The 12468-nt window shown below is 34.4% G+C and overlaps 2 protein-coding genes and 1 long non-coding RNA gene across 3 annotated transcripts; all 3 read left to right on the top strand.

Annotated features, from left to right (window-relative positions):
• The first annotated feature begins 1969 nt into the window (after window positions 1–1969).
• LOC125494103 (uncharacterized) lies at window positions 1970–2425 on the top strand. Its single transcript, XR_007270515.2, has 2 exons — window positions 1970–2071; window positions 2178–2425. It is a non-coding gene; the product is annotated as an uncharacterized LOC125494103 (long non-coding RNA).
• Window positions 2426–5819: 3394 nt separating this feature from the next.
• On the top strand, window positions 5820–7335 carry LOC104894795 (hypothetical protein). Its single transcript, XM_010681120.4, has one exon. The coding sequence runs from the start codon at window positions 5952–5954 to the stop codon at window positions 7149–7151; it is 1200 nt and encodes a 399-aa protein (XP_010679422.1). The 5' UTR covers window positions 5820–5951; the 3' UTR covers window positions 7152–7335.
• A 3053-nt stretch (window positions 7336–10388) lies between these two features.
• Window positions 10389–11170, top strand: LOC104894857 (3'-5' exonuclease). Its single transcript, XM_010681201.2, has one exon. The coding sequence runs from the start codon at window positions 10456–10458 to the stop codon at window positions 11131–11133; it is 678 nt and encodes a 225-aa protein (XP_010679503.1). The 5' UTR covers window positions 10389–10455; the 3' UTR covers window positions 11134–11170.
• The last annotated feature ends 1298 nt before the right edge of the window (window positions 11171–12468 follow it).

Raw genomic sequence — 12468 nt, 5'->3', positions numbered from 1 at the left:
TTTAATTACTCAATGATAACAAACTACAAATATCACAATTACACTATTTTTTCGAACTATCGTGTTTTCAATCTATTGCTCTAATAAGAAGCAATTTATTTGACTAGATAGATAAATGGATGCAATAACTGAATTTTATTAGTGTGGAATTCGAGATTGATGTTCCTTTATATCTTTGTAATTGATAGGAGCCCACAAAATCATGGGAGGATAGTGATAAAAAAAATACTAAAGATATTTCCTGATGCATATTCGAAGCTATACTTTGAGGTGGCTACCTATATCTTCTCGACACATAAATACATCATGGATGATGTTCTCAATGCCTTGAACGAGCTTGTCTTGGCAACCAACTGTTTGAGTCTCTTAGGAGACTCAAACGGGGGTAATTTGGTCATTTTATGCGTTGGAAGATTTTACGCGCGTGTGGCTGACATTTGCTTGGTACCAATGCTAGGTTATAATGGTACCATTCTCCGAAAATATTGATACCTTGGTACCAGTCCTGATAACAATTTGATACCAATGTCAGGTTGTAATGGTACCATTGTGTTTTATTTTGGGTGTTTGAGTCTTTTTTGGACTCAAACCGTTGGTTACCAAGCCTTTCTCTGCCTTGAACTATAATACGTAAGTATTGTTGCTTCCAATCTGTAACTCTGTTCTATAACTAATTAAAGATGCACAATGGGTTTCACAGGTTGTCAATCTGGAATCCATCATTTTCTTGACAAATAAATGCATCCATTAAACAAATTATGGTTCGGATAAGGAGAACTTTTATTATTTAATATTATACTTTAAGATAATAAGATTGAATATCACTTGTATAGTGGTTAAGATTTTAGTATATAAACTTAAAGTCACATGATCAAATTTTATACTATGCAATTACTAATTTTTTTAATTGCACGTGGATTACATGTAGTAAAACGTCATTGGGAAGAGCGCCACGTGACACCGCTTTTAATATATTATTATAGATTCACTTCTCCAACCTCAACCATAGTAGTATATTTTCACTCTCTGCCAATCCGAAGCCAAGATATTAGTGTTATGCCTAAACATCACTTATAGTAGCATGGTAAATAAACAAGATGAAGATAAGATACTTGAGGAAGGTACGGGTAATATCAACTAAGTAAGGTATGAGGGAAGTGGAAGTGAGAAATGCGCCCTCAAGATGGAGAGCAAAGAATGTAGAATCATAAGTGATAAGTGAAGAGAATAGCAGGAATAGATAACTACTCATGAGCAAATAATGTTGTGATCCTAACCATTATTGTTAATATATTTGCAACGATAGTGGGCTAAAGTCTCAAAAGAGACAAAGCTTTTGATTGTGTACTTTTATATATATTTATTCTCCTTCAGGCTTTAAGCTTTTCATGGCTGTATATTGATGACAAAGCAGATGTATGTTTTGGTCCTCTAGGATGAATCACTATGAGCATCATTGTGTCTTGTATTCTAGATTCTAAAGATTTCCAAAATCAAGTTCTAACTTCACATAAATTTTTTCTAAACATAAAATTCAAAAAATCATAAAAGACGAGAGAGAAGGAAAGCAAGGAAAAGGAAAAGAGACGCGAATAATGTTGTATTTGACGTTATAAACAAAACATAACAACCAAGAAAGAGGGAAGGACAAAGAGATAGGAACACTTTTAAAGATCTTCTATAGTTACAAAAACACAAGAAGGATATAGATCGAGAAATAGACATATATGTAGAAGGATAAAGATTAAGAGGAGGAACGTAGGTTTGGGACTCTAATAGTTTAATGTATGCATCACACACGCACGTACGCACCCGCACGCGCGCTCACACACACATGCGCGCACACACACATCACTAACAATATCTAATATAGTATAAAGCATCGAATATCTTTTTTTTTTAGAGAAAAAGCATCAAATACCTTAGCATATAGCTTGACATTCAATATACTAATTATATTTAACTTAATTAGAATATCACAATACAACATTCTTGGATCATTGCTGCCTATGAACAATGTGAAGTGCTTTTCAAAATGCCAGCAGAACATGTTAGCAATTTATCGACTAATGTAAGCATCCTTGCACTTAACACTTTTTCTTACTTTACACACATACTCATACTTGATTTAAATGTACATTGATCTAATTCTTTGACTATTTGCATCCTCTTGATAGGCCTTTAGGAACATCTTTTGTGAACTAATGACAACTCCAAATCACAACAATCGCTTCAATTTCAAAAAATAGGGTGTTGCAGTGGGGAGCTTACTATCTACAAGAATAGATTATAGCTCCATCTCAAAAACACTTCAAAGGCATGCGAGAAACCTACAAGTTAACAAGTTTTAAATCAAAGTTGTTACCTTAGCTATTGGAATTGCACTTCAAATAAACTTAATTATGTATTCTCTTTTCAAATGAAATTAACGTGTAAATAAATCGTGTTTGCACACCGTACTTCATTAGTTTGCTTGATGCAACTAATACAATGTGTGTACTCAGCGTCTGGTTGAAATATGTGTTAGATAGATATTTCACCACTTAAGGCTAACGGACTACAAATATCATAATTATACTATTTTGGGGCGCCGTGCGCGTAGGCGCGCGGAGCAACAACTAGTATGTGGAAAAGAACAAATATACCTATCTATCTAATTAATAATAGTACTTTGTGGGACTATGTGTTATTATCGATGATTGAGCTAGTGTGATAAAATCCAACAGCAAGACAACCTTGGAAGAATATACGCTTAAACGTGGGCTACTGAGTTCTTGACTTTAGTTGCCGGCACCGGCCATTTGACCGGCTAAATTAATCATATAAATATGAATGATTAATTGACTTCTCTCACAAAAACAAAATTAAAAATGACTAATAGCAAATGTCAGTCATGTACTTTGTTATATGAACATCTAAGTACAATGAATTATTAGTGTCAAAAAAAAAAAATGAATTATTAGTGTCAAAAGATCTATGAATATTCACATCAATCCTTGTCATTTTAAAATGGTTCATAATTTCGTGATTGTATGAGTTTTTTTCTTTAAAGAGAAATTAGTCTTTTCTCATAGAGTATTGGAAGGGTCAAGAGCCATGTACACAACTACCACCTGTGATATGTTTATTTTAAATAGTATTCTCTATAGTTTATTACATAGATGGTAATAAATATAATATATATATATATATATATATATATATAGATTATAGTAAAATAAAAGTCTCATAACAATGTTTATAATTCAATCGCACATGAAAGTATATGATTCTTTTTAATAAATTTTCATTATTACTACATACTACCTTTTAGAAGTAAGTAATAACAAATTTTCATAAGAGAACACATAATTCGAGGATAATCAAAGAATAGTGTTGCATTGCCACAAAATCATGATTGTATTGGAATAGAATTTTCCTTGCAAAAACATACAAGTTCGCTAGTAATATTGTCATATACTATTAGTTTAACACTTATCAAACATGTTTATAAGATTAACATTAGTTTTCAGATCTTATCGGTGTAGTGCTTGTCTAATTTTACACCTTAATAATCCCTCGATCTCAAGTTGTGTTGCTCCATCATATTGTTTGGAATCAAAGTTAGAAAAAAAGTTGATTGTAATTTGTAATCATAAAATTATTTTGTTATGACTTGAAACAAATTGAGTTTTGAGTTACAAAGTTTAGTATAGGCTACAATTCAAGTTCAGTCGATCTTGGACAAACTTGTAGGACCTTATCATGATGATCATGGCTCAATACAAGTTTGGCCCGGCCAACATGAGCCTTACATAGTTACATCAAGCTTGCCACAACATGAGAGCCATGCTGGTGGATTATTGTGTCATGTACGAACGTTATTTTCAAAATCCAGCATTAGCCCTACTAATATACTACTAGTGAGGGGGCGTTTGGTTGGAGAATTTCAAGAAAGGAAAAGGGAATTGAGTTCCTTGTTTCTCTTTGTGAGTGTTTGGTTAGTGTGTTTTTTCAAACCCTTTACCCCTTTTTCTTATTAGGATTACCCTCCTTTCCCTTAAATTGATTCCCCACCACCCCCAAGATTTGGGATTACCCCATACCCCTCTACCATATTATTATTATTATTATTATTATTATTATTATTATTATTATTATTATTATTATTATTATTTATTACTATTATTTATTATTATTATTCAATAATAATAATTATTATTACTATTTATTATTATTTATTATTATTATATATTATTATTTATTATTATTTTATTTATTATTGTAATTATTTTATTATAATTATTATTATAATTATTTTATTAATATTTATTATTATTTATTTTTATTTTTATTATTATCTATTATTATTATTTGTTATTTGTATTATTATTATTAAATAATAATAATAATTTTTTATTTTCTTGGATGTTTCTAACCAAACAACATTTTTAATCAAAGGGAAACCCTTTCCATTCCTCTTGTCACCCATTATCATACCATTTTCCTTTCCTCTCAACGAACCAAACGCCCCCTAATATGACATGTTGTGCTGCATGTTAACCCGCTCACTTGCAACGTTTTTCTAAAAAGAACATAAAACTCTAGCGAGTCCCACAGACCCATTAGGATCTCATTCACAATTATCATAAGATAATAAGTAAGTTGAGCGGTGTATAGGCCCTTCATTACAAAATTGACACGATCTTGATACAACACTTTTGTTACTAAGACTAAGCTAAACGTGAGTCAAATTATACAATTCATATTCACTACATGATCCAACTTGATCCATGTCCAACTCTAGAACCCTCATAGTTAAGGGTGAAAGTTCAGTGTATGGTTTGAATTAGGGCCTAACACAGCTCGATCTAAACAAATTTGGATTTCAATTTTCCAACCCGATTAGAGTTTCAATCCGTTAAATTTCAATTCGAATGTTCATACTCTAGATTGGATCCGATCTGTAAATTCGATTTTTCAAAACTCTAGTTTTTCGATGAAATAAATGAATTCACTCATGGTACACCCGGGTGTACCACGAGCATGGTACACCCAGGGGTATTTTTGTAATAAATTAGAACTTCAGGTGCTCATTTGACACCAAATTTGTTCATATGAGCATTTTGCTCATTTGCTCATTTTTGCTTATTTTCTTAAATGAGTAGATATGTTTGCTCATTTGTTCATTTTGCTCATTTGCTCATTAGCTCATTTTGCTCATTTGGAGAAAATAGTCTTGGGTGTACCATGAGCATGGTACACCCAGTTGTACTATAAATATTCTCGAAATAAATTAAGCACAACAACATAGTTGATTTAGAAAATGAGAAATTAAGTGTTGTTCGGGTTTCAGGAGGGAGAGTTGAATTGATAGCCTATTGCTATTAAGTTACATTGGATTTTTGAATCCAATTACCCTCAATCCACTCCGATCCGAAAAATCCATTTCTTCAAAAAGTCTCAATCTAAATCCAATCAAAACACAATTCGAATTCGATCCAAATTACTAATTCGGATTAGATAGAACCGGATTTTGTATATTGGATTTTATCCGAATAATATTCCCCCTAGTCCCCTACTCATAATCATCACTTTCTTTCACTTCATCAGTTGCATGATATTCGTTATACTTTCTATAGTAGGAAGTTTCATATTACTTGCTACACTTTTTTTTTGGGCATTAAACTCTTTCTATTTCTCTCCTCTCACACGAGTCTTTTTTTTTTTTGACTTTTTACCTTTTTTTTTTCAAAAATTGCCTAAGATAAATTGAAAAGTGTAGGGAGTATTATGAAACGGAAGAAGCTTCAACCAAAGTATAAGGAACAAAAAGAAAAAAACCAAAGTAGAAGGAAAAAAAAGAGGGTTTAGGGGAGGTTTTAACCTAACTTTTATATCTTTCCCCCTTCCTTTCTCTCTCTCTCTCTTCTCCTTCCTCCTACCGCCACCATTCTTTTACCATCGCCGCCATGACTCTGCTCGACCTAATCATTGAAGCTTCAACCAACCCACAAACAAACAACGAACCTCTCAACTATCCAATTACTCTCAGCTCAAAACCCATCTTCTCAAATCTAAAACCCATCTCTGAAAACCATTTCTCTGCTCTTCAACCTCTCAATGGCTTTCAAATCTCAGAATCTGATGCAAAACTCATTGATTTCAGCTCCAACTTCTTCACCAAACTTAAGCGTAAGCTCAAATCTCCTCACTCTTTCTCCTCCTCATCTTTCATGGAAATGCTCAACTCTTTTCTTGAAAAAATTGGGGAAATTAAATTTGGAAGTTTAGACGGTTTGATATCTAAAGATGAAGTTGATATTGAAGCTCATACTTGTAAATTACTTCAAAAGTTGGGGTCTTTTGTTGGGAATGATGTGTTGGGGTTGGTGATTGAGGGTTGTTTTTTATTGGGTGATTGGAAAATTTTGGAAACCCTAATTGTTAACAATCTTGTGATTGATCATATGCTTCGTTCTGATTTGTTGTATAATTTGGTTTGTAAGGGTAGGCCTGATTTGTTATGTTTGTGTATGAGGCATTTTACTGATGTAGAATCATCTGATTTGGGTAGAATTTTTAAGTGTTTTTTGTCACCTTCAAAAGATGGTTGTTTGAATATGGTTGTTGTTAGGAATGAGTGGGAGAGTGAAGCAACAGCTGCAATTGAGAAATTGAGTGATAAGATGTTGAGTGGGAAGAAATTTGAGTTAGCAAAGGAGGCAGCATTGTTGCTTATGATTGCCTATGATGGTTTCTCGTCTGCAGAGTTGTGTTTACACTTTTTGTTGTCGTGTTCGGATGTTGATGAAGTAGTGTTTTCGAGTGCATTGAGTAAGCTCAACGCCGAGGAAATGTTGGGTTTTATTAGGTATTTGAGGAAGTGGTTGAGCAAGTATGAGAGGTTTCCTCAGGTTGGTCCATGTCCTAAGGCCGCGACTACATTGGGATTGATCATGTGTCAATGGGTGCCAAGGCTGGAAGATGTTGTGAAGTCTCTTGGTTTTGTTGTGGATGAGCATTTTTCTTCATTGGTTTTGCATTCGGAGTTTAATGAGGAGTTCAAAGCGATTGAATCGGTAGTGAATTCTTTGGTTTCTGAAGGCAGATTGTGTTGCTCCGTGGCAAATTTGATTGGGGTTTTGAAACCAGAGGTTAGAGGTGCGTAGCATGGATAACTGACTTTCTTGTTCTTCTTTTTTGTAGTTTGTTCTCAATAGAATGTCTATTTTATGTTATAAATCAATGCAATGTTAAGAGAATAGAGAAAAGATATTGTTTGAGAATTTTGTCAGATGTTGAGTAAGATTTTCCTATTACCATATGTGATGACTCCTTGATAACTTTTGTTAATTTTGTGCTATTTTTAGTTTGCTTCTAAATTTGTGATGTGTGATAGTGTGACACCCTGTTTGTTATCCTTGTGTTAGAGTTTCATACTCATTGCTATCTTATCCATGTATGATCATGTTACATTTGAGAAGATGGTGAAAAACAGCGCAATCGAAGTTAACAACGACATATATACGACTCAATAAGTCAATATGAGTGTTGACAACTTTGTTTGTTTGTGTATTTGTTTTGTACCCTTGAATTACATGTATAAGCTGGAATAGTTTGATCCAATTTAGCTGGATGGATAATGATCATATACCCAATTGTGTTGATAGTGAGCTGGAAATAATAGCAACATTTTACATATACCGATCAATTTGAACCATATTCTACCATTAAACTAACAAATAGGGATTCGATAAGCTACTTGCCATCCTTTGATTAGTCTACAACGAGACGAAAAAAGAAGCATATTTATAATGTTTTGACAAATCTAAGGAGGTTGAAAGCTTGCAGAATTCTGTGAAAGGTATCATACAGCTTTGTAAAGCACTGAAAATTTATTGATGAACTCAACATATTGCATCTTACTCTTCCTCCGACATCGTATGAACACTTCCACTTCATATTGTACCAATTTCGTGTAGCTTTATGAAATAGCAGAGTCGGACACTTCAACTTGTCCAAATGTCATAGCTTATAATTACTAGTAATAAAAAAAGCTACATAGCTCTTGCCGGTGATCTGAAATTTTTGGAGTACCCGCCATTAAATTAGGTGCCTATTTACAGAACTCATGCTGGACTGATCAGAAGTCTTTGCAGTAGCCAGCATATAATTTGTTGCCTATACAGAAGCAAAGGCCGACTCCCCGAGCAGCCATATCAATTTGCCTTTGAGATAATGTAGCAACACTCAACCCCTAAGAGCCGCAGAGTTACAATTACTGTATATCTCTTCCCTTTCAGACACACGAGTGACTAGAACACCCAAACCCCAGTTTGTATATGTTCCCAGCATTTCGTCTTGTGTCACAGTTGCAGGCTTGCTGTCAAGTCTCACACATCCACTGCGTTCCTTCACTTGATCGTGTAACCTGTCTGCAGTGCTCAAGCCAATACTTGATCCTACACCTACAACTGTGAACTCTTGAATTTAGAGGAAATTAAGACAGAACGAAATGCGGAAGCATAGCTTGTTTCATGAAGCTGGATGGTTAGGCGATAGTTGGCACAGAATAACATTGGTGCAGCCACCTCTACAACATCACGTCTGGCACTGCATATCAAATACACGAGGCTTCGATCAAACTCAGCTACAGTGGTGATTACTTGGGTGCCGTGACTACTAGTCTACTCTTCCTATATGAACCTGGTATACACTTGACATCTTTTAGAGAGGTTTTGAGGAGAATGTCTACTTGTAACATTGGAGGCTCTGATCTGCTTGAAGTTCTGATAATGGACAAACTTATTGTGCGAAGGTGCTGGGGTTGATTATTGAAAAGTGCAGGAACGAGTTTCTAACGGTTATTAATTTTGAATCTTGGAGATTGACAAGTTTGGAGTAGTCTTCTTGTTTTACTACTAGCTGGTTCCTTGGGAATTCATAAGAATTTTTTTTTGGTATTAAGCATCTCCCAACTTCCACGACCATAAGACATGAACTCTGCCGTGCTCTTTTCAACTTATTGTACTTATATGAACTTAACTAAACTTATATGAACTTATTAGACTTTGTCATACTAGATCTTGGTTAGTTCGTGGGAATGGACAAGTAATTTACTAGATTTTGTTTTGCCAGTGTGTCAAATCTTATTTTTGATGAAGTTATCTCAATTTACTAGTCCTTTTAGATCTTAGAATGAATATGTGAACTTATTTTTTTTCTTGCAAGTACTAGAAATAAGTTGAACAAAACATGAACTTGGTAGAATTGTGCCATCGTGCCACTTTTGGGAACTAGTTGAATATTACTACTAATAAGAGGAGAAATTATAGATTTTTTTTTTTTTTTGAATAGAACTCATAAGAGGGGAACACACTTCAATAAATCAGAACGAGCACCAAGAATTACATCACTAGGAAAGTCATTATCCGAAATACTTTCATCTTCCTCCGTAAAGGCATGATGAGCTAAAGTATGGGCGACATTATTGCAACTACGATTAACAAAAAAACCTAGCAACGTTCTCAAAAGAACTGTCAATAGAAAAAATAACTTCTAAGATATTTAATTTTTAGATGTCTAAATCTAAAACATGAGTGTGTATTACCTATTGTAATTTCACTTGAGGTGGGGTGCACTAATTTTTCTATTTAACATTTAGGCTCCGTTTGGTAGAGTGTAAAACATTTTCCTGGAAAACTATTTTCATCTATTTTTAGTTTTACATTGTTTGGTTGCCAAAAGAGTGTAAAACCATTTTCCTTTGGGGTAAAATTACTCTCCCAATGATGGAAAACCATTTTCCTTTCAAAATGAAGGGAAAACTATTTTCCTTATCTCTCTTGTACACTCCTCCCACTACCTCCTTACTTTCCCTTTCATTTTCCATTCATTTCCTCATTTTTCTTACATGTAACCAAACAATGGAAAACTAATTTTGAAATTGTGTTTTTCATTGTAAATTGTTTTTCATGAAAATCATTTTACACTGAAAATATTTTACGTCCTACCAAACGGAGCCTTAAGGTCTGTTCTCTTCGGCATAAAACAGGTGAACTGAATTGAACTGAAATAAATAGTGATATGCGAGAGTAAAAGTATTGTACAAAGCCCTTAGCCTTTCTCTAGTATGAGTAGCTTCACAGTTGCCTAGTAATTTTCAAGACTAATTAAAATTCAAATGTATCGTTGCGAACTCATTACAGACTCACAGTTACTACAGATTTTAATAGTTACTTTCGTTTTCCAATTAGACTGTTCGACTTTGCCTGAGGGAACTTGTACCTTCCCTTTCGAACTTGATAATACCAACAGTTTCAAGTACTCTAAGGAGTAAATTACAGTACATTTCATCTTCACATAAAACTTGTTTTTTTGCACCTTTCCACTTCTTCTACCATCAGTTCACCACTATATATATTCACATCACTTTTAAACATAGTGTCCTAGCCTTCCAATTCTAACAAAAACATGTCAATGAGCTACGAAGTTAGGATAAATGGTGGAGTACTGGTGACAACCACTGTTATTAACACCGTCGCTGAGCTTGATGCACACCTTACGAACTTTATCTCTGTCATTCACCAAAACGCTGACATCTCTGAATGTGTTGTAGGATTGGACATAGAAAAAGACTTTAGACCACATTACAGCTTTGCTAGACCACATCACAACTTTGTTGCTGAAAAAGTTGCTATACTGAAGCTGTGTTACGGCACCAGTTGCCTGATCATCCAACTATTACATCTAAATGAGGCACCTTATTCTTTGTCCAACTTCCTGCAACTCAATTGGATATCCTTCGTCGGTGTTGGGATTAAGCACTGCGTCGAAGCGTTGGACAGAGATTATGGTATCAAGTGTAGGAACGCCATCGATTTAGGCGAGTTGGTAAGTACTAATATAGTAGCAGGAAGGTATAGAGTGTATGGCTTGCTGGATATACTGAAAATGTTCCAGTGCAGAAATTTAGAATTGAAGAAGACGTTTCTTAGTCATTGTAAAGCTGTAGCTCAGAGCAACTGGGGTGTTACTACATTATCTGTAGAACAGATAGAAGCTGCCACTTTTGAAGCTTTTCTTTGCTTTGAAGTAGGCAACCACATACTAGAATCAAGGAGTCGCCCTGGTCATTGGATTAGGATTTAACCAGATATTGGATTTTATGACGCAAGGAATGAATGCAAAGGGGGATTCAAGTGATTAACACATAAAAATGGTGACGCTAAACACCACAATGAAGGTGGGTAAAAACCGCGGGTGGAGATGATTCCACCAATCTATTATCAGAGATTGTAGTTCCAGATGAACAACAATCGTTACAGCTTAAGTTTTGTGATCTAAGTACAAATGTAGATTGTAAATCAGAATAATGAATAACTCTCTTTTGTATGCTTTTTGTATCAATAATGTCGTCTCTTTTCTTTTGGCTTTCTTGTGCTTAAATACTCTATCACATTTAGAAATCTACAACGGTAATTCTCCAAAATTGTAGGAGATTCTCCTTGCTATGCTCAACCAACAGTATCCGCCTTCTAGCATTGTGCAACTGATTTTCCTTTATAGCTTTGTTGATCAAAGCGTGATGAAATCACAACCCTTCTTTCTCGAACCATTAGTTGCTGGACTGGTTGACTTAGTCTCCACATTTTATTTCCGCAGCTAGCCTCACGTCTTAATGTCAAAGTCACTACGTCGTTATGTCAGTATCAACATGTAAAAATCAGCCATAACAATTATTTATAATGATTGATTATGGATGATGCCTATCTACTGTAGTACTGTCTATTGGTTATGCTCTATTGCCTTAATATAAAGCTTTTACTCTTTGCTGTTGGTATAATCATGAGTAGATTTTGTCATAGAAATCAGTGTCGCATGATTAATAAAAATTTGTCCAAGTTGCAAAAAATATACTGTTCAGATGTTGAGAATTGATTCCAAATCAATCAATAAACTTCAACTAAATACCATCCATGATACTGCTGGAGAAATAATTATTTGCACAACATCACAAGATATAATAGCTTTTACTTATTTGGTTTTGGTGCTTTATGTTGGATAACATCCAAGTAAACGCGAATTTCAGTTCTGCTTGTTTCTTGTTCACAAAAAGATTTTGCTCTCGGCCCGATAGGGCAAGTTCCTTTTTCGGCCTTTTGTCGTGTTTGTTATCGGGCCCGATCGAGCGGTCTCCGTATTAGATCTAGTTATAGAAAATATATCATATTAGAATCCTACAGTAATAAGGAAACGAGTATTGCCGTATGATATTAGGTAAATATATTATTAGTATTATATTTAATTTAGGATATGTTATCCTAGTTTTATTTAAGTCAGGTTTGATATGATGTATTATAGATATCCCTCTCGGGATCAACAATAATGTAAACCTTTTTCCTTCAATTTATTTTAACACTCAACCCGACCTGATCAAGCAAACTTCCTTTTGGGCGAACTTCGGTTTTCGCGGTTTGTGGGGAC

The sequence above is a fragment of the Beta vulgaris genome, chromosome 5 (assembly GCF_026745355.1).
Source record: "Beta vulgaris subsp. vulgaris cultivar EL10 chromosome 5, EL10.2, whole genome shotgun sequence".
Taxonomy (NCBI): domain Eukaryota; kingdom Viridiplantae; phylum Streptophyta; class Magnoliopsida; order Caryophyllales; family Amaranthaceae; genus Beta; species Beta vulgaris.
This window is presented reverse-complemented; position numbering and strand designations above follow the sequence as displayed.

Bases quoted from the DNA above. Each gene is read 5' to 3' on its own strand.
- LOC104894795 (XM_010681120.4), top strand. From the start codon at position 5,952: ATGACTCTGCTCGACCTAATCATTGAAGCTTCAACCAACCCACAAACA.
- LOC104894857 (XM_010681201.2), top strand. From the start codon at position 10,456: ATGTCAATGAGCTACGAAGTTAGGATAAATGGTGGAGTACTGGTGACA.